General features: G+C 21.2%; 7 protein-coding genes across 7 annotated transcripts; 3 read left to right on the forward strand and 4 right to left on the reverse strand.

Moving 5' to 3' along the window:
- Positions 1 to 592: 592 nt before the first annotated feature.
- Positions 593 to 1,859, reverse strand: SRAE_2000059100 (ADP-ribosylation factor GTPase-activating protein 1; the record flags this gene model as incomplete). Its single annotated transcript, XM_024651439.1, has 2 exons — positions 593 to 1,744; positions 1,800 to 1,859. The coding sequence occupies 2 exons, from the start codon at positions 1,857 to 1,859 to the stop codon at positions 593 to 595; spliced, it is 1,212 nt and encodes a 403-aa protein (XP_024505117.1).
- A 657-nt stretch (positions 1,860 to 2,516) lies between these two features.
- On the reverse strand, positions 2,517 to 2,950 carry SRAE_2000059200 (Hypothetical protein; the record flags this gene model as incomplete). Its single annotated transcript, XM_024651441.1, has 2 exons — positions 2,517 to 2,848; positions 2,896 to 2,950. 2 exons carry the CDS (start codon positions 2,948 to 2,950, stop codon positions 2,517 to 2,519), a joined length of 387 nt encoding a protein of 128 aa, XP_024505118.1.
- A 1,679-nt stretch (positions 2,951 to 4,629) lies between these two features.
- SRAE_2000059300 (Speckle-type POZ protein) lies at positions 4,630 to 5,893 on the reverse strand (the record flags this gene model as incomplete). The annotated part of the gene is made up of 4 exons (XM_024651442.1): positions 4,630 to 4,637; positions 4,683 to 4,972; positions 5,034 to 5,164; positions 5,204 to 5,893. The coding sequence occupies 4 exons, from the start codon at positions 5,891 to 5,893 to the stop codon at positions 4,630 to 4,632; spliced, it is 1,119 nt and encodes a 372-aa protein (XP_024505119.1).
- A 4,247-nt stretch (positions 5,894 to 10,140) lies between these two features.
- Positions 10,141 to 11,935, reverse strand: SRAE_2000059400 (PAP/25A-associated domain and Nucleotidyl transferase domain-containing protein; the record flags this gene model as incomplete). Its single annotated transcript, XM_024651443.1, has 2 exons — positions 10,141 to 10,805; positions 10,876 to 11,935. The coding sequence occupies 2 exons, from the start codon at positions 11,933 to 11,935 to the stop codon at positions 10,141 to 10,143; spliced, it is 1,725 nt and encodes a 574-aa protein (XP_024505120.1).
- A 7,252-nt stretch (positions 11,936 to 19,187) lies between these two features.
- Positions 19,188 to 19,836, forward strand: SRAE_2000059500 (Zinc finger matrin-type protein 2; the record flags this gene model as incomplete). The annotated part of the gene is made up of 2 exons (XM_024651444.1): positions 19,188 to 19,382; positions 19,426 to 19,836. The coding sequence occupies 2 exons, from the start codon at positions 19,188 to 19,190 to the stop codon at positions 19,834 to 19,836; spliced, it is 606 nt and encodes a 201-aa protein (XP_024505121.1).
- A 148-nt stretch (positions 19,837 to 19,984) lies between these two features.
- Positions 19,985 to 20,977, forward strand: SRAE_2000059600 (Magnesium transporter protein 1; the record flags this gene model as incomplete). Its single annotated transcript, XM_024651445.1, has 1 exon — positions 19,985 to 20,977. One exon carries the CDS (start codon positions 19,985 to 19,987, stop codon positions 20,975 to 20,977), a length of 993 nt encoding a protein of 330 aa, XP_024505122.1.
- Positions 20,978 to 21,476: 499 nt separating this feature from the next.
- On the forward strand, positions 21,477 to 23,527 carry SRAE_2000059700 (Putative phospholipase B-like 2; the record flags this gene model as incomplete). Its single annotated transcript, XM_024651446.1, has 3 exons — positions 21,477 to 21,505; positions 21,742 to 21,871; positions 21,923 to 23,527. 3 exons carry the CDS (start codon positions 21,477 to 21,479, stop codon positions 23,525 to 23,527), a joined length of 1,764 nt encoding a protein of 587 aa, XP_024505123.1.

Raw genomic sequence — 23,527 nt, forward strand, 5'->3', positions numbered from 1 at the left:
AAAAATTTAGATAAATAAAGGCAGTTTTTAAGAAAATTGTAAAGCTACTTTTTAACAATAGATTCTAATCTATCTCCAGAAGTAGCTTAATAGTAATTGTTTATTTATTTTATTTTTTATGTAATTATTTGTTTATATCAATAAAAAGCTAATAAATTATTGTGATAATAAAATACAACAGACAAAATGGCTAACTATTCAATTAATAGTGAATAGTAGCAGAAAACTCTTGTAACTTTTTAAAAGATAGGTGAAAATTATAAAACACATAAAAGTTTTTTTTTTTCAATTAATGTTGTAATTCATAAAATTTTAATTAAAAAATTTATTGGTTTTATTTTTGTTTCAGGATATATTTCATTTTTCCAACTTTATTATATTTTAATAAACTTTTTTATTAAATATTTCTTATTAATATATTAATTAATTTGGCATTAAAAAGTATTATATAAAATTATTTTTCTTTAAAAATTTCAAGAAGTATCACAGTTAAAAAATAATACATGAAAAATAAACAAACTTTTATTTACTTGTTTTTTTTTCCAAAAAAAAAATGGCTTTATCAAACTGAATAATACCAGAGTAATTATTACTAATTGTTAAGCATATCCCAGACATCATCTTCAGCTGTTTTTACTTTTGGTATTGGTTGTGGTTTTGCTGCACTTTTTGATGATACTGTAGATTCTGAGGAACCAAAAGACGTAACATTATCAAAATCTAAATTTATTAAATTGTCTGATTCTTTAACTACTTTTTTTTTTCTATTATGTTCTTTTACTACGTTGGTGGGTTTAATATCTTCATTAGTTTGTTTATCACAATCATATGATGAAAAATCAACAGAATTATAATTGAGAGAATCTTTGCCAATTTCTGTACCAAAATTTTTTCCCCCTTCTGGTGTAGTTAGATCTTCATATTGACTTTTTAATGTTCCAGTAAAAGTTTGAATTGAGGTACTTTTGACAATATTATTTAATCCCTCAATACCTTTGCTACCATATTCTGTAGCTTTATTTGTTAATGTAGCTAAAGAACTACTAAGTCCCGCTAATATATCTTTATCATTCTGTTTAGTTAATTCTGATGCTTTTGCAGTAACTTGAGCTGTCACTTCTTTAGCCATCTCTGCACTTTGTGACGCTGCTTTTGTTATAAAACCCCATCCTAAGGATAATGAATTCATTGCACCAGCAAGTAAATCATCTTCTTTCTTTTCATTATTGAATGTATTACCAAATCCTTGGTATTTATTTGTTTTATTAAAATCTGAACTATTATAACCATCAGTATATCCATTATCATCATTCCATGAATTATTTAAATTATTAGAAGATCGATTACTGTTCAAACTAGCAGTACTAGTTTTAGAGGATATACTTGTTATTAATGATGGTACATAATTTTTTGCTGAAGATTTTTCAATATCCCATTCATTACCATCTGCCTCTGTATTAATTTTATCTCTTAATAAAGCAGCTGCCTTGGAATTATACTTTTCCTGTATCGACCAATTACTTTTATAATCTGGTTGACTTTCAAAAAATTCTTTGGCTTTTCTATTTCCTCCAACTTGCATTTTCATTAATTCTCTATCTTTCCATTTATCCATTGTTACACTACGTACAAAACTAAGATGAACACCAAGACCACGATGTTTACCTGAACAATCTAAACATATCCAAATACCATAACTAACACTAACCCATTGTGGATTTGGTGCACCACATTCAAAACATGTCTAAAAGTTATTTTTAGTTATTATAAAAATAATAAAAATAAATTTATAAACCTACATTATTTTCATTAAGTGGTCTTAAATCTTTTAAAATTCCTCTTGTTCGTGGACTAGCCATTATTTTTTTTTAAAATAACAAATATATATTAAATAATTGGTAATGATAAAAATTTATTTATTCCAAAATTTCTATATATATAAATATTACTTTTTAAAAAATAATATACTTTAAATTATTTACATAAATATATGCCAGCTGGATGTTCTATCTAACAAACATTCTATATAAGAGTTATATAGATTTTTTTTTTGTGGAATATAGCATATAACATTTTTAAATTAATTTTTATTAAAAGTATATAAAATATTAAAAAAAAAAATGAAAGTACATTTTTAAATTATTTTAGAATAAATTAAAATAATTATTATTTTCAAATTTGAAATAATTTTATATATCATATACATAAGATTTTTTTTAAAAATATTTTTATTTTTACATATAAATATATTTTTTTTTGAGTGATAAGTCATTTTATTTTTTAAATCTATTTATTTGAATAATATTATTAAGTTAAAAAACGTCTTAAATAAATAAATAACATAAAACGAAATAAAAACCCATCTGAAATCGGTATGAACGTGCTCCATTGGCGCAGTCGGTTAGCGCGTGGTACTTATAAGTTTCATTCCACTACTAAGCAATGCCAAGGTCACCAGTTCGAGCCTGGTATGGAGCAAATCTTTTACTTTTCAAACATTTTTTAAATTTTATTATTCATTTATTTTCAAGTTCATGTATTTTTTTTTCTAGTTCTTCATTTTTAGCTTTTTCTTTTTCATATAAATCTGTCATAACTTCTAATTGCCTTTTCAATTGTTCAATTTCTTCTCTAGCCTCATTTTTTTCTTTTTTTACTGTTTTCCATTTTTCTCTCCATGAAGCTGTACAATCAGACCACCATCTCATTGTCTTTTCCATTTGTACTGATCTTTCTCTTATTTCTGTCAATTCTTGTAAACGAACATTTTCACAAACATCCCAATTTGTATGTTGGCATCGTCCAATTGTTTTAGAAAAAAATGCTTCATCGTCTGAAATTTGTTTATCTAAAGAATATTTTTTTATTTTTATACAATAAAAAAAAATAGTTTACCGTATGCGTCAGTATTCTCATAACGATTATGAATATTTGGTTTTTGTCGTTCCATTCTGAAAATAATAATATAAGTAAATTATTTTAAAGTAAAATAAATATATGTTAATTGATAAGACTTTAGGTTGATATACGTTATAAAATGTCACACTATAATATCTGTTGATATATATTAAAATATTTTAAGATTAAATGCTTTGATGAATGTTTAAAATCAATTATATTTATACAATTGTCTTTTAAACTACTATACCTGATAAAAAAAAGTTTATAGAAAAAATATAAGAAGTTAAGAAATTTATTATTGAATTATTATAAATAAATTATTAAAATATTATTTCATGTTTATCAAATGCAAATTTTTTTTTCAATTCCATACTTCAACAAACTTTCAATGGTATCTTTTTCAATTTATAAAAAATTTTTGAAGCAAATAAATAATTTTTTAATTAAATATATTTTTTTAAACTATGGTTTAGTATGTTTTAATTTAATATTGTACAAATATATTACAGGATTTATAAAATTAAACAAAAAATATGATATTGCATATAAAAATAAAACTTTGATGTGATAATATAATATAATGTTAAATACATTTATATAGTTCCAATTAAATAATTTTTTATTTAACAGTATGATAAATATTAACAAATAAATTATACAAAAATATACTATAATGTTATAGTTTATTTACTTTAATTCAGAAGTTTAGCATTACAAATGGCAAAATATGCAAACTATTCAATTTTATTTACATATATATTTTTTTGTCCCTATTGTTTAATTTGAATTAAATAAACAATAGAAGTATTAATATTAATCTAATTTTTAATAATATATTCTATGTAATGTAATTTGATAAATTACATCTTAATTAGTATAATTTTTTTTATACAATTTACTTCTTAATAAATTTTTTATATTTACAAAAAATTATTTCAAGATATTCAAAACAATTTTCTTGTTTTGTCTTTACATATTTTTTAAAATTATTCGACAATTACAAAGAAAAATAATTTATAAAGTTGGCAGATAAAAAAAAATTATTTTTCTATATATAAAAACTTTTGTTTTTAAAAGACATCTTATCTTAAGTTTGAAACACTGAAAACTTATAAGTATTAATATATATTTAATAAACATTTATTTAAATAATAAGAAGTTCAAAAATGTTTTAAAAAAAAATTAAAATGTTTACAAGTACTGTTTACCAACGTTTTATCTAAGACAAATGGTTTTATTAATTGAAAATTTTTTTTGTTATTTATTATCTAGTAGTAAAATAATAATAATAATATATTAATTATTTTTTTCATATTCATCTTCCAAAAGTAGGTAGTTTTTAATTTGCCATAAACGAAACAAAGCAACCATCATTTATTCTAAACAAAATGTATTTTCTTCATTCTTGAAACCATATTTATTAGATAATAAGAATTTTTTTAAATTAAAAAAATCTTTTATCTCGTAATTAATGCAATCTTTTCTTCTGATAAAATTTTTTTAAATGTTTGAAAATCGAAAAAAAATTTATTAGCTTAAATTTCGCCTATATAATATATTATAAGGGTAATAATTATGAGTATATATATGGCAAAAGATGTTTTTTATAATAATAAAAAATGACATCATATGAAACAAATATCTTCTTTGTGCATTTCACTGTTTAACATTATCCGTTTTTTTTTTTAAATCTGACTAATTGATGTTCAATCAATGGTTAATATATATTTACAAATCTATAAAATAAATTACTTAAAATAATCTTAAAATAGAAAAAATACCATTTAAATTTATTGTTGGCGTTGATGGTTCTGTTGTGCTAGTTGTATTTATTGTTGATTTATCAAAATGTCTAACAATATCTGTTACAAGTTCTGGATGTTCTCGTACAACATTCGTCCAACCCAAACTATGAGTCACTTCAGTGGGACGTTGTAGAATTAATGATACAGCATTCTTTTTTAATTTTTCAGCATTATATAAATCAGCCAATATCAATAATTGACATACATTTTCACATGATAAACTTTTTATTAACGATAATTCACAGTGATTTCTAAGTTCAATTAATCTAAAAAAAAAAATTATTACAAAATGTTTATTATTTATTATTTTTTTTAAAAATAACATACCCATATTTGTCAGCAGCAATCATAAGATCAGCAGCCAACTCTTTTTTATTAGTTGCTATCTTACCAGAATAGATAAAAATAACTAATTCTTTAAAAACATCATATTCAATGTCCTCAATAACAACACTACCCTTAAAAAAAAGATTACAATAATATAAAAATTAATGTACCGATTTTGATTCACTAGTATCCTGATGAGAAAACATAGCTTCAAATACGGGAGACCTAGCAGCTAGAATAGCTTTATGAGTTCTAATTTCTTGTGATCCAACTTTAATGACAAAATCAGTTAAAGTTCCATCAAGAAGTTTTAAATAATCATCACATAATTGTTTTTCACAGTTACATAAAGTTGTTGTATCATCGAGAGTTGTAGTAATTGTCTCAACAGCAACATTAATTTCAACAAATACAATAATACTGTCATTAGGTAAAATTTGTGGGAACAACACATCCCGTTTAATGTAGGCAACATAATCAGAATGAGATGGATTAGGATGAATTCTCATTTCAATTTCTTTACCTTCATTATTTTTTAAGGTAAAACGTGATCTAAATCCAATTTTATTTTTACTTCCATTATTTAATACCCGATTCAAACATAAAAATACAAAATCTTTATTATTTTCACCATTACCTTTTGGATATATTTTGATACTCCATTGAAGATGTTCCTTACCATGAGGAAGGTAAACAAAATTTTCTAAATATTCTTGATAACAATGTGAAAAATTTTTAACTGTCCATGAATGGGTTATATTTTCAACACGAATCTCAGTTTGAGAAGCATTTGTTGTATGAATAATAGGTGTCTGTGAGGAAACTGTAGTCAAGGGAATCTCGCCTTGCGATGGCTCCATTTATATATATAAATATATAAATATAAATATATATATTTATATATATATAAATAACTTAAATAATAACGTTTTTATTTATAGATTAAGTATAAATTTAATGTGTAAAAATAGAAGAGACAAGTAATAGATAAACATATCAACAAAAATCACACTTCCAATAAAAATCGTTATAAGATTGTATAAATAAAAATTAACTATAAAATGCCAAAATAACTATTTAAAGTTATTATTTTATTTTAATAAAATTACTATAAATATTTTTTGATTTTTTTTTAATAATAAAAATAAAATAATAATAAAGAAAATAAAATAATAAATATTATTAAATAGGGTAAGTTTTTATATCTTTTAATATCATGTGGTGTAGAGATTGTGTTGTGATGAAGGGCACTAGTATGATATTTTGAAGGATGATATTGTTACGTCAAATACATACATTATGTATAATTTATCAAATAATAGAGTATTTTTAAATAAAATATTTTATTCTAAAAACATCAATACTGAACTAGTTATAATGACATAGTCGTACAATTTTGTTTTTTTTTTTAATTTTATTAAATAATATTAATTTTAAAATATTAAGTTAAAAATAGTTTTAGATAGAGTAACTATGTTAAATACATTGTGCTTGTACTTTGCTTAACATCATACAAATGTTTTAATTTATAATTTAAAAAGTACATTTAATAACAAGTTTTCTTTATGATCATTAATATTTGTTTTTTTATAGTTTATCATGTATTAAAATATCATAGCCAACGCAATATAAATAAAAAAATATTAAATTTTTGCAAATTATTTTTATAAAAAATAAATAAAACATTTACAAAATATAAAGAACATATTTTTTTTTATTTACGTAATAAATTATTTATGTAAAAAAGAGTAAATAAATAACTTGTTGAGAAGTACAAAAAATGTTATCTCTTCGTAAATATAATTATAAATGAAATCAAAAATTAATTAATAATTTATGATGAAATTTATATTATTAGGATACATAAGTGTTAAAACAACATTAATTTAATAGATTCAAAAGAAATGTTTAAAAATTAATTTTGAAATATAATATATTTTCAATAGACGAAGTCAAAAATCTTTTTTTTTTTTTAAATCAAATTAATATATATATACATTAGTTAGGAAAACGTAAATTTATAAAAATCAATAACGAAAATTATTAGCAAATATAAAGTAAATATATTTAATCTAAAATTCTTATCAATTAAAAAAAAAATATATTCAAAATGTAAATACATCTTAAGAATATTTTGAATTGTTTTAAATGTGCAAAAAAATTTTTTTTTTGTATTATACTTCAAGGACATTATCACCTCATTTTCAGTTAACTTTTAACCAACAAATTTATCATTTGTTGATACTGAAAAAGGTTATATATTCTATTTTCAACCATACACACACATGTGTATAGATATAAATATATATAAATTGTATTTTTACTGATTGTAAATGATAACAAAATAAAATTACCACAATAATTTATAGTATCAATTATTTTTTAAACTGTATGTATATCATTTAACAATTTGATAAAGTTGTTGGAACAAAATTTATTAAAAATAAAATAGTATAATAATTGTATCTGAGAGAGGGAAAGATAGATAAAATATAATTTTATGATAATATTTATTTATAATATATAAACTTGTTTGTAATGATATACAATATTTTAAAGAAATAATTTTTATGCCTTTAATCATTACACAAAACATACTTTAAACATGCAATTGATTAAAAAATCAATTATACATATTTACTTAGAAAATTTATGTAAAATAAATAAAAAGTTTTAAATATATTTTTGATTTGTGAAGACAAAATAAAAATATATATTTTAAACTTTTGCATTATATATTATGTATAATAATGTACTTTAAAATAAATTTTATATAATAAAACTAAAAAAAAAATGGCACAGAGATAAAAATTAAATTAATAAAAAGTTTCATTTTTTTTAAATTATATTGACATCTATTTGGCGTAGAAAAGTTATTTGGTGTACTAAAAAGTATTATTCAGACTAAAAAAAATTAAACAGCGAAAAAAGTATTAATTTTTTATTAATTTCCTTTAACATTTTTGATTTCTCACTTTTTTTATACTTTTTTCCTACTTGACGTATACGTTCTTTAATGTTTTAAACTTTAAAATTGTGAATAATTATTTTTCCATTATTTAATAATTCTATGAAAAATATTATATATTAAATTTTTTGGTAGTTTTTAATTTTTATAGAATCAATTTTAATGTCAAGATTTTTTTCAATTCAAATTTTTATGTTTATCTTTAAAATAAGAACTTTTTTTTTGATTCATTAGCATAAGATAGTCTTAATATTTTTTGTCAATATATGAAAAATAGATTGTTATTATCTTAATCTTAAAAAAAAATTACTAATTTTTTCTTCTTATCAGTTATCTTTTTGAAATGTTCTTGTCAAAGGCAATATCTCAAGAATCACAATTTTTTTCACAAAATTATTTTTCTTATCAATATAGCCATTATCATAGTTAAAAGTTTAATAATTAATTTTTTTTTTCAAATGGGCTTTTTTTATCACAATAAATAATATACTATTTAAATGATTGTAGTTATCATTATTTAAAAGTTTTTTTTTACAACTTTTTTTTCTATATATAAATGTTTTATTTTTTTTTATAAAAGACTTCAAAGTTAAGATATTTCTATGAAATCTTAATATGCTGTTATTGAAGATCTTTTTTATAATTCCATTTATATTTAATTTCATTTTATAAATTTTCTTGTGTTATAATGAAATTTTTTAAAGTGATATTTCTTATCATTGCACTATTTATTTTGATATTTAAAAATGTTATATAAAATGGTTTTTTTTTTGATTCTTGAAATTATAGAAAAATATCATTAATTAATATACATTAACATATTATAAAAAAAAACAAAAATTTATCTTGAATGTGATTAGCCATAATTTGAATTAATAATTAAAAAAATTGACATTAAAGTTGTGAAAATAGTAAACAACAATTTATTTGTATGTTTTATACAACAAAAAAAAATGACTCTACTAAAAATTGATAGAATCGTTTTTTTTTAATAATATTCTTTAAGTTATAAGTAGTCAATTTATCAATAATATAATGGCAAATACTTTATTAACATTTTTTTAAAAAAAAAATCATTACAATTTAATAATAAACAAGATTGTTCTTATGTGTACATAATTTTTTAATATCTAAAGAGACTAACAAACAATTTGTAAATAAAATTTACTAAAGGCAAGATTTTTTTATGATAAGCTACTACACAAAATTTTTTCTTTTTTTTTTTTTAGTAATTTTTATGAAGAAGCTTTATAAGGCATTTTTTTTTGATTAAAGAGATATGATGATAAATGTAAACATCATTCAAAATACTTCAAGAATGAGAACAAAAGAAAACTATTATGATTATTTACTTTTTTTTTATAGTATTTCTAAAAGAAAATACCTTTCATGTGACATGAAATTTTGTCAATATGAAATTTTTTAATCTATATTCTTTGATCTAATTTTAATAATAATATATAATTATACGCTAAAAATAACTTTTTTTTTTCTTTACATTTATTAAATTATGCTACACATAAAACTTATTAAACTACTATTTCAAGTGAAAATTAGTGGAACTCTATTAGTTTAAAAATGTATATATATATAGGCTAGTTCTTTTGTTATTAGAATTTTTTTTTTCCTTAAAAATATATATCTTTTTTTTGTAGAAAACTAAAAATGGCTAACTACAGATTTTGGTAATATTTATAAATCATTTATTTAACAAAAACTTTGTAAATATATACCGGAGCTTAAAAGCGAACATAAGATGATTATATGTAGATTAATTGAGACAAAAATAATTGTATATAGTAGTTAGTAATAGATAAATAGAGTATTTTGATGGAAAAAAAAATATAATTAAAAATACAAATAGTTTAAGAAAAAAAAATCTAACTGGTAAAAAGACAAGTTAACCTGTAATATATCAAATTTTACAAGTATAAAAATTTTTCTCTAATATTAAAAGAAACAAAAAAAAAAAAAACAAATGACTAACTACTTATAATTCTTTGGTAATATAAAATTTCTAACTATATTTGAAACAAAAACACGTCATAATATTAAGAAGATCGCGGGAAGGTTGAATGAAAGCACAGAGATAATGATTAATTAGTGACAATCAAAAAATTAAAAAAAAAAATCAAAATTCTAATCTTTTCCTTCATCAGATTCAGAATTTGAAAAACTATCTTTATCTTCACTAGCCTCCTCGATTTCTGATGTCACCGTACTTTGTCCTTGGGGATTAGAAGTTTGATAATTATTTGGATTACTATGATAGCAAGAATTATTATAATTAGTTGCATAGATAACTGTTCCAGGATATATCTGTTGTGGCATAACAAAATGTGTTGGATAAAGATGTGGTGTTCCACCATTTGGTAAAGGTATTTGATGAGGAAATGGAACTCCATTTGGAGGTGAATTATACATTGTAATAGGTAAATAACCAACAGGTATAGCATATGAATTATACGGTAATTGCATTCCAGGAACACATTGATTTACCAAATTAAATGGTGGTGGATATAATTGATTATATTGAAATGAATATATTTGACCATTTGGATATAATATAGGAAACGGTCCAATATCACCTTGAAAATTAACATTAGCCTTTTCAATAATACTTCTAATCTCTGGTGAGCAACGACGTAGATGAATAAATTTAACAAAAAATGATTTTGATACACCAAAATAATTATCATTATTTTGAAAGCCATTCTCAAATATTTCATTAAATGTCATATACATTGATTTCCATAAATTTTTAATTGCAGCAAATCTATAGGAATTTTTACATACATCTTTATCTAAAAAAAAAATTTATATATATAAATGTATATATATTTAGAAAAAAAAAAGAAAAAATTTAAAACTTACGAGGCATAATAGGATCTTCAATAACTAGTAGAGAATGATTAAGTGAATCCATAGAATTCATTTCTCTAAACATTTCTTGTTTTGTTAGTATTGCACCGTCATCTCTAACACGTATAGCATTCTTTTCATAATCAAATGATACACCGTAATATTCAAGAAACTTTAAAAAATAATGAGCTAATGTATCTTGATCATTAATTAGATTATCATTACAATAATCATTTTTAGGAAATATTTGTAAAAGACGAATTACCAGTAAAACAATAGCATATGATGATAAACCACCATCAGTATTTGTATTAAGATTATGATCTTGAAGTAGTTGTTTTAATATTAATACAAGTGTTGTTAATTTTGGATTTCTTTGTTTGAATCTTAATAAAAAATCAACTGTTGGCAGAACATTTTGTGTATCGAATGACACATCTATCATTATTTGTGTTGAATTATTACGAAGTTTTATTATTGGTACCGTTGCTCCCTCAATTTTTTTGACAACCTCTAAATGTATAGAATTGGTGAATGCCTCTGTTGCAATATTTAAATGATCTGGAACATAATGTTTCATAAAACAGACAATATCTATATCTGATGATGGTAAAAATAATTCACTAGCCATTGATCCATATGGTAAAACTTCACAATGTTCAAATGTTGCTTGAAGAACAGATCTAACTTCATTAAATATTTTATATCTTACTAATCTTTCATTATTAGTTGGTTTAAGATAATCACATAAATCATTTAATTCATCATCTAAACCTTGTATAGTTGGTTCATATTCTTTTCTTATCCATGGAAATGTTTTATTTATTAAATTAACATCAAATGTAATTGATTGTGTTGTAGTTGAAGGAGTAGTATTTTGATCCATTGTATTTTGTAAAGTATCATTATTATGATGATTTAATATAGTTGATGATTCACCACCAATTGATGATGATGATCCATTAGATGATGAAAATCCTCTGGCAGGTGATGAATTTGTTGATGTATTTGGTTGACTATTATTAACAATAGAAATTTTTTTTCCAATATCACAAACAGTTTCAGCCAGCATTTGACAAAATTTTTTAATATTTTATCAAAAAAATATTTAATTATATTATTATTTTTTTTTTAACTTTAAAATTAAAAATGTCTGTTTATAGTGTACGGGTTAGTAACAGTAATATATTGATATAATAAATTGATGTATATTATAAGAAAGAGAATAACACTCTCTTTAAAATTTGGTATATATTGTATATAATATAATATATAATTTTTTTAATATTAAACTAGTCAAATTCTTTAAATGTTGCAATTTTTATGTTCACCAAAAAATGATCTCTTTTTAAAATTATATGTTATAGTTCATACAAAAAAGATAGATACATATACACATATACACACGTGTAACTTTTTAATTTTGATATGTGTATTTTTGTGAAAATATATAATGACTTAAAATTGTTGATTTGTTACAAAATATACCTTGATCAAGAGAGACAATATATATTTAACGGCACCTTTTCCAATAAGAGGTGATATATTTTTTTTTTTCTTCTTTTGCAAAAATTTGTATATTTTTATATAAATTTATAATATCTAAACTCCGACCTGTAAAAGAAGTAGAGAGAGTATATATTCTGAAATTAAAAAAAAAGGTCACATTATAAATTAGAAACTTATGTAATATAAAATTTAATTAAGAGAACGCCATACACATATATGTAAAAATGCATAAACTGATTTATTAAACAAAGGATATTATTTATATAAAAATTGATTTTTTTTTATAAAAGATTTTATATTAATGTATCAATTTAAAAAAAAAAAAAGTTTAAAAGATATTATAGTGGGATAAATATATTAACAAAAAAAAAAATATAAAATAATAATATTATGTATTTAATTTATCTATCACCAATACCTAGATTACACCTCATAAATAATGATATTTTTACTTTTATCAAAATATTATTTAAAAATAATCATTGAAAGAAGTTACAATAAATTAATACAGAAAAAAAAAATAGTAGGTAATTAAAAAAAAATTATTAATTAAAAAAAATATACTTTTTTTTTAAATATATTAAATAATTATTTGATATAATCTTTTTTTTTTCTCACACTTTATCAACCAACATAAAATTGTTTATTTTGTTATTATGTTTTTGGGTGTTATCTATCAAGTTTTGAGCATATTTTCAATAGGATATTTTATCAGTCAAGAGCTTGAAGAATGCAGTAACAAAAGTATACACCAATGTTTATAGTATTATATATATATATGTGTATGTATGTATATAAATATATAATATATATTATATATCGTAAACAACTCCATCCAATTGTAAATTGTAAAAATGAGGAAAAATTTTGTTAGTAACTGGGAAAATATAAAGGAAAGAAATAGATAGAGAGCGAAAGAAAGAAATATAAAATATAGAGATAGTCATAGAGGAGTGCCTTACGATTTTATAAATTAAATAGAGAAAAATGAATGAAAAATTGGTATTGAATTTTAATACTGGACCATCTAATGTTCTTCTTTTGGCATGTTTGAATTTATATAAATTTGCCTCCAAAAAAAAAAAAAAATTATTGTCCGAAAAGAATATGACTTAACCTAAATAATCTATACTTCTTTAATATAATTTATATAAAAGTAAAGGAAAAAAAAAATATTAATGAAGGTAAAACTTTTTTTTTTTAAAAAATACTATTGAATAAAAAAATATATATATACATTAATAATATTGAAAAGTAATAAAATAATTTAACTACTCTCGTTTATATAAATTATTTTAAAATATATGATAAAAATTGATTATAATAATATAAAATTTTTCACCAAAAATATATTACATATAATATGTTAAAGGTTATCTCTCTCAGGCCAACTCATACACTTAAAAATTTTTGTTGTAACACGAACAATAAAAAAAAATTAAAAGAATATATCTTCGTATATATATATATATTTATCATTTTCTTGTTGGGTAATGTTACAGTACATTCTTAAAATATCTTCATAATTTTTTAAAGTATTTTAAAAGCATGTAAAAGAATTTTTGTTAAGTTGACAAATTATTATGATGATAAAGTTAAGCGTAAATATATATTTATTATATATATATAATATATAAGTAACAAAAGTACTAAAAGAATGGAATATATTTAATAATAGTGCATCTTGAGAAGGCAAAGAAATTTAAAAACAAAACAATCTCTCTCTAACTATAATTAAAGTTTCTCGGGATAGGGGCGTTATAATAATAAATATATAAATATTATTCTTGACTTTAACTTTTTTTTTTTTTTTCTCAAATGAAGTCATCTTTTTTTCTTTTTTTTTATGAAATTAATAAAAAAAAAAAAAGAACGTCTAGAAGTTTGTCAAAGTATATATAATGTGACAACATAAATATATGGTATATGATTACATTTCAAATATAAAATATTTTATAGGCAAAAAAATATCATTGTGACATGTTTTGTTTTCATCTAATATTTTGTTCCTATTTTTATGAAGAAAAAAAAAACATGATTGGTTATAATAACAAGAGTATAAGATGAAGAAGTATAAAATCATATAAGTTTAATATAATAATAAATACATAATCATGGTAATTTTGTAAATTTTTATTTAACAGTAATCTATGATTTATATTTATATATAATTAATAAAATTGAAAAATTTTTATCTTTTAAAGTATTAAAAAGTTTTCGACGCGACAATGTGTCAATGGGAGAGAAAATGATACACGTAATCAAAGGAAAAGAGTAAAGAGATATAATATGAAATATATACAAGTTATTTGCCGTGTTTTGATGCATTACATTATTATATTATAGATTTTAATCATAGGTCAAATGAAGGCTTACATATTAAACATTATTAATAAAAGTTCTTTTGATTATTAAAAAGATGCTCAAAACAGTTTTATCTATGTATCCACATTAATAGAGAAAAGTTTATTAACTCTTACTCTACATATGCAAGAAAAGATCTGCCTTTATGATAATATACAAAATTATATGCTAATGTTTACTAAATACAGTGTACTAGTAATAATAACTTTAACAAACGAAATATTATTATCATATTATTTTCTATAATACTTATTCAATTATATGTATATATAGAAAATACTTTTTATATGATTCTATTTATATATTTTTATTAGTAAAAATTTTTTTTTTTTTTAACTAAAGAAACCACTGAAAATTTTATTTTTCATCGTCAAAAATTTATATATATATATATATATATCATCTGTGTATGATAATAATTTTGTCTACTAAAATTTTAAATGCTTACAAATATATGTTTCATAAAATTTATAAATTAATATTAAATTTTATTTAAGTAAAAAAATGTGTATATTTTAATAGTATTAAAAGTATTATTTTATCGTAAAATTTTCTACAATATTAAATTTTTTTGTCTTATATAATAAAGACATTATAATATATATATAATAGAAGATAAAATAATGATAAGTGTATTATTTTATAATTGTAACATTTAACAAAAATTTATGATTTTTGAAATAAAATTTGTATAGAATAATAATAATAAATAATGTATGAATCAGATAAATATAACTCAAAGAACATTTTAAAATAAATATATATTTTAAAATATTTGTATACTAAAAATAAGGTAATCTTCAGTAAATTTTTAAAAAGTTATTCAAACTTAAAGTTGACAGGAGGAAGATAGAGAGAGAATAATGTATTAGTAATATAAAAGTTAAAATGAAGGTATAAATACTAGTTTTTGAAGTACGACAAAAATTTAATCGAATAATAATAATAATAATAATTATCATTTGAATGAGAGATGTCCTTACATATTATAATATAATGATTATTTAAAACAATATATAAATAAATAAATATATATATATATATTTTTTTTTGCTTATCACATACATCTATATATCATATTATTTTGAAATAAAAATTGATTTTTGCTTCATTATAATTAATGAATATATATGTTAATAAATATTTAAAAAAAAAAAATACTTATTATTACAAATAGTTATGAGAAAATATAAGTTATTTATATATCTACCTATTAAGTTAAAAAGAATAAACTATGTCATATGGTTTTTTTTTTTTTTTTTTATAAATTTATGTAAAAAAAAAAGATATTCAATAAAACATTTATAGATGGATTTTAAGGATAAATTTTAAATGATAAATTTAAGGTTTCTTAATGCATTTTTATAAAAATATAATATTAAAGTAATATTCAATTGTAATAATAAAATAAAAAAAAAAAGAAGAAATAGATATATGTGGATCTTTTTCTTATATAATATACAATATGTCTATTTAAAACTAGAATTCAATGGCAATTAATATTTTATTAATCATCCCAGACTAATATTTATATTTATTATATATAAAAGTAAAAGTATTATAACAACTAAGAAAGTACATAAATATAATATATATGTATATATATGTATAATTAATTCACAAGAATCATCATTAATAATGTATTCAAATAATTTATTTTAATATATAACATGTTAGGCAAGTATTATCCATTAATTTTATTTTACTTATATTAAATAAAATAAAAAAAATATTTATAAACTAATTATGAAAAATAAAATTTGTTTATAGATAATAAAATTTCTTAAAATCTTATTTGGTATATTATATATAACTTTAATAGACAAAAATTTTTACTTTACTTACCCAAAGAAAAAAAGTTTTATTGTAGTATTAAAATTTGTAAAAATAAAAAAAAAAACAACAAAGAAATATACTCTTTACTTTTAGAAATATTTAGAAAAAATTTATTGATGCGCAGTTATTAATTAATATAACCAAGAAATTTATTAGAAAAATAATAAATTGTACTAAAAATAAATGATATTTATAAACATAATAACGTAAATATTTTATTATTACTGATAATTTCCTGGAACATAATTTGAAAACACAAACATTCCAAATACATTTACATTTCAATGCATAATAATTTTATACTTTATCAATTTTTATTAGATATAGACTATCAATTTATTGAATTAATCTTTTCGACAGATTTATACTAGAGTAAAATATTATTAAGTGTTATGAAGAATGACAGTAGGTATATTGACGTGATAATTATTTAGTCTATGAGTAGGATGAATTGCAGAAAATAGTAGTTTATTAAGATTATATAAAAAAAAATTTTTTATTTAAAAATAAGCAAGAAAAATAATAAAATAATTATAGTTATAGTTAAAACCTATTTAATGTTTACAATTTAACTAAAAATTAATGACTACAAATAGGTGCACTTTAATTATTGAAATTATGTTTTTATAAAAATAACTTTATAAAAAAAATAGTAATTATAAAATTATTTTTTGCACGTTAACACATATGGTGTTTTTTTAATACTTTAATCATTAAAAAAAAGAGATATTATAAAATTAAAAAATAAAAATATAATTATTAAAATTTCTAAATTTAGTTAATAATTAATTATTTCAATTAAATAAAAGCTTCTTAAAATAAAATACTATGGATTACTTTAAATTTGTTAAAAAAATAATAAGAACAAATGATAACAAATTATCTAAAAAATATTTATTTTATCAACTCTTTAAAAATATAATTTTTAATGACACAATAATATACTAACACATTATCAAATACAATCAGGTCTTTATATTTTGTAAAGAAATAAATATATGTTAGCTAGTGATAAAAAAGCTCAACAAAATTTTTGATAATTCAGTAGTAATATACAAATGTGTTTACTTTATTTTCGTCTTTTAATTTGATATCTCTAATTGTTTTATAAAAAATTTTTTACTTTAAAATATATACAAATATTTTAGAATCCTTGCGTTCCAATGAACTAACGCAATCTTCTTCATAAAATTACATCAAATGAGAATGGTACCGTGACTCGTTTCTAATTAATTTTTTAATAATGTGATAAAAAATTTTTTTCTATCTTCAAAAGTACATGAAATTATATTGCAATAACAAATTATAATTTATAAAAGAATTTTGAAATAAATAATAAATTAGTCTATTTTATATATTTTATTAACCTGCATTTTTGATATTTTTAAATAATGACATACATTTATATTATATCATTTAAAAATGTATTTGATAAAACATTACTTTTTAGTTTTATAATAAAATTATAATCTCATTGCAATATTATAATGTATCTTTAAACTTTTTAAATCTCATTATTTTGTCTAGAAATAAATAATAACATAAAATGCAAAAATTTATTATAAGAATAATTAATTGGCTTATAATTTGCAATATTGCAGTAATTTAATATTATAAATATTTATATATTTTTTTTTAATTTTGTTTTATAAATTAGAAAACTTCAAAGTTATTATTTTTTAAAAGTCTTTATTAAAGATTTATGTCAAAATCCGATTTTCAAAGATAAAATTTTTTAAAAATATTCACAGAAAAGGCACATTTTCTTTAGTAAAAGAAGATAATTTTTTTAATAATAATAAATTTATGATATGGCAAAAATAATAATAAATATTTTTAAGTAGTATTTTCTTTGAAATTGAAGAGATATTTTTTATATGTGTATTTGAAAGAATTCATTGCAATCTCATTATTTGACAATTTTTACTTTATTTTCTAAATTGCTTCAAATATTTGAAAGTGAACTTGAAGATTTAAAATACATCTTAAAACAGCAATAAATGTTTTCTAATTTATAATTTAAGAATGAAACTTACGTTTCTAAGGATACTTATTTTATTTAAAAAAATATTAAAAAGTGCATAATGTGTCCCTATTATTGTTTTGAAAAAAATTACTTTTTTAAAAGTTAACATCATAAACATTTTCCTCAACCTTTTTATATCCTTAGGCTCAATTTTACTTCAAAATCACAATTTTGCAGCAAACACCAATTTTATATTTTATGTTGTAAATATTTATGTGACCACATAAATTTTTTAAAAGAAATAATTAAACTTTTCTTCATCAATAAATTTATTATTTCATAAAAAAAAGTTTTTTTTTTAAAAAAATTAATAAAATTATATTTTATTTTTCATTTACATATATTATTTAAATTATTCTTATCAGTTAGGAGAAGGTATAAATATTTTTTTCATGAAATTTGGTCAGGTGTATATATAGGAGTGGTATCCTAACTGGAAATAGAGTAACATTGCTAACCAACTCAGCCTGCTGTTTGTGTATTCTAATTGTTGTATATTATCAATTTTCTTCTCTTTTTTTTATATGTATTAAAATTATTATTATTTTATACTACAATTAGTTAACTACACCATAAATATAATTTAAAAATGAGTTTTTATGAAAAAACAGGAACAAAAGCTGAAGTTCAGGATCATCGCAGGAAATGGGATATTACAGAGTATCATATTAAAGCTCAGGAACGTTTAGCTAAAGAAAAAGAGGAAATAGCAAAAAAAAATGGACTTTTGAAGCCAGAAAAAACTAGTGGTAAAAAGGAGTTACTTAAAATGAGGGAAGAAAAAGTAAGTTTATGTCACAAATTTTTATAATTTTCTGTTATATTAGATAGATTTAACATCTAAGATAGGTAAATCTACAAAAGTAAACCCAGATACATGTAATGATGGAGTTGGTTTTTACTGTGAAATATGTGACGTTACTGTAAAAGATTCAATATCATATCTTACACATTGTAATGGTAAATCTCATCAAAAGAATCTTGGAATTACTATGAAAGTTAAAAAGAGTTCGGTAAATGATGTTAAAGCAAGGATAGCTATGAAAGCTGCTGAGAAAAAAGAACTTAAAAGGAAAAAGGATAGTCCTACTGATTATGATTTAATTGATGAAGATGTTGATGATAAAAATATGAAGAAAAAGAAAGTTAAAGATGAAGATATTAAAGAAGAATTAGAAGATGAAGAAATGATGAAAGTAATGGGATTTGGGAAATTTTCTTCAACTAGCAAAAAATAAAATAACTTCGATTTAGACTGTGATCTCAATGTTTTTTTTTTGTTATAAATTTGTTTATATTTTTTATTTAAAAACAGTTGACATGACTGTGAAATATTTTTTATTATTTGTTATTATTTTTGTAAATAATCTAAACATTATTTTAGAAATGTTCCACAAAATATATTTTACAATAATTGGAATATGCTTAGCAATATGTTCTCGTGGTGCACAATTAACATTAGAAGATAAAATATCAAACCTTCAAGATTCATTATACAGAAGGCCAATGATGTCTTTGAATACAGAAAAATTCAAACAATATGTATCATCATCTCCTCGTAATTACAGTATTATTGCAATGTTTACAGCTTTATCACCACAAATGAATTGTCAAGTTTGTAAACCAGCTTATGATGAATTTGAAATTCTTGCTAATTCATATCGTCATCAATATTCTGAAGCTAAAAAGCTTTACTTTGTTATGGTTGATTATGCAGATGCTCCTGAAGTTTTTGCTTCAATTAATCTTAATACAGCTCCTGCATTTATACATTTCCCAGCTAAAAGATCAAGAAAATCAAGTGATACAATGGATGTTCAGTCAAATGGATTTGAGGCTGATATTTTGGCAAGATTTGTAAAAGAAAGAACTGAGATAACAATTAATATTGTTAGACCACCAAATTATGGAGCTCCAATTATGATATTACTTTTCTTACTTATGATAGTATCAATTCTTTACATTCGTCGTGATAATCTTGATTTCCTTTACAATAAATCTGCTTGGGGAGCATTTTGCTTGTTCTTGGTATTTGCATTCATGTCAGGACAGATGTGGAATCATATTAGAGGACCACCATTTGCAATTAATAATCCAAAAACAGGTTCAGCAACATTTATTCATTCATCAACTCAATATCAACTTATCTCTGAAACATACATTGTTGGAGGACTTTATGCTCTTGTAACAGTTGGATTTATTTTGTTAACTGATGCTGCAGTTGATGATAATGAAGAGAACCCTAAACCATCACCTATTTTGAAAAGGAATATTGTTGTAATTATAGGACTTGTTATTACACTTGTTGGATTTAGTTTACTTCTTTCAGTTTTTCGTTCAAAACATCGTGGGTATCCATATAGTTTATTATTCTCTTAAAAATTATTTTTTATTATAATTTATTATAAATTAAGTACTAAATTTTATATTTTTATTAATTGATTTCTCTAACATCAATATTTTTTTTTGAGTAATCTTTTAAATCTACTGGTGTAATATAATTTGTATAACAAGAAATTATTTGTTATATTTTATCGGCTTTATTTTTAAAATAAATTGATTAAAGACAAATCTTAAGACAATGATTTACAAAAAAAATGTTATATTTTATTATCATTCTTCAAACTTTTTTAGTCTTTTTAAAATAAAAGATTAAAGATATTTTGTTGATGTAAAGTTTAATCTAAAAGAATCATTTCGTTGTAATTAAACAATATTTTTAATAATACAAACAAAAATTTTATCTTCTTGTCTTTAAATATATGTAATTTTTACTTATAAATAAAAAGACAAGTGAATGATAATATTTTGATTAACTTTTCCACTATAAAATCTCTGATAATTTAATGATACAGATACAATTTTTCTTCGTTTGATAATGTATAAGTCTAATAATTTAGATTACTGGTAAGTTTTCTATATATGATAGCATGTAGTGTATTTTTGGTAAAAACATTGGTAACTTTTTATTGATACCATTTTTTTTATAATATATTAATGTAATTATATATGGAGGGAAAGCTTTTTGTTATCATATAATTTTAACATTTGTAATTTGTTATCTATAATAAGTATATTATCATTATATTTACTTTTTAATGTTCTTATAAAGTATTTTTTTTTAATTATATTTGATATTACAGGTCAACTTCTTTCAACATGCGTTGGAGGGTACTTTTTTTGGTATCTTTTTTGGCTGTCAATGTATTTTCTTCCTACTATGAGGAAAATTATGTTGATTATGATTTCTTAGAAAATGATCCACATCCAACTGTAAATTTAATTATATTTTTAATATTTTTTATAAAAATTATTTTTTTTTAGAAACCTGATACATTTGCTTCAATTTGTATGAATGCAACAGGAGGAGTATATATGACAAGAAGAAAAATCTGTCAAAAACAAATTGCTTTAGGAAGTTATAAAAATGCCGTCAACTCAACAGGTTGGGGTTTCTTAGAAATTGAAACTTTCCCTGGATATCCTTATGAATTGCAAAATTATGCTGCTGGTTATTTAGAAGGAGTATTAACAAAACTTCAAATCTATTACCACTATAGAAATACTATTGAAGGAATGTGTAAAAATTATAGAAATTATTGTAGACAATTATGGGATTATTTAGTTGAAAATCTTGATTGGCTTAGATCACAAGCTAAAGAAAAGGCTTCAACTGATAAATATTGGAGACATGTAAATTTAACTTTCACTCAATTAACTGGAATTTATGATGGTTATATTGGAAGGGACCCAAAAGAACTTGAAGCAACTGTTAGATATGATTTGACTCCAATTCTTATGATTCAATTGTCTGGTGAATTATTTGATTTGAATAAATATTTCAAAAAACAACCTGATCCAGTTAGAGATGATCCTGATCCTGGTAAGTGTTCCGGTCTTGTTAAGGTTACCGAAGGAAACAAAGATCTTTTATTCTCTCATGTTGCTATGTCTTCTTATTCTACAATGAATCGTGTAATGAAACTTTATAAATTTGCTTATGATAAAAAAGAAATTCCTGGACATACAGTTTCATTCTCTGGATATGCTGGTGCTTTATCTTCTGCTGATGACTATACTTTAATGTCTTCAGGATTAGCTGCAATTGAAACCACAATTGCCATATTTAATGAAACTTTGTATACAAATCAATTTATAAAACCAAAAGGACAAATTCATTGTTGGGTACGTTCATATATTTCTAATGCTTTAGCATCAACAGCCAAAGAATGGACAGATATATTTGCTGCTTATAATTCAGGAACATACAACAATCAATGGACTGTTGTTGCTTATAAAGAATTTAAACCAAATCAAGAATTACCTAAAGAAAATCTTTTATGGGTATTAGAACAAATTCCTGGATACACAATGGCTAAAGATATGACATGGTTCTTAAATAAATATAAATACTGGCCAAGTTATAATATTCCATATTTCCATGAAATAAGTGTAAGATCAAATTTCGATCTTAAAGGTAAACAAAATAACTGGTGGAAATGGGGAGCATCACCAAGAGCTAAAATATTCCATAGAGATCAAGGAAAAGTTAAGGATATTGAAACATTAAAAGATCTTATGAGATATAATGATTACAAAAATGAAAAATATTCTCGTTGTAATTGCACACCACCATATACAGCAGAAGCAGCCATTTCAGCAAGAGGTGATTTGAATCCAATTAATGGAACATACGAAGTTGAAGGAATGGGACATAGAAATCATGGTTCATTAGATTACAAAGGTACCAGTTATGAATTATTTAAAAAACTTCAAATCCATGTTATTGGAGGACCAACATGGGGAAAAGTTCCACCATTTGATTGGAGGACAACTGATATTGTTTCACCACATTATGGACAACCTGATTTATGGAAATTTGATCCAGTTATCACTGAATGGGATACAGAAGTAGATGTTGACTTGTAA

This window comes from Strongyloides ratti (assembly GCF_001040885.1).
Source record: "Strongyloides ratti genome assembly S_ratti_ED321, chromosome : 2".
NCBI classification, from domain to species: domain Eukaryota; kingdom Metazoa; phylum Nematoda; class Chromadorea; order Rhabditida; family Strongyloididae; genus Strongyloides; species Strongyloides ratti.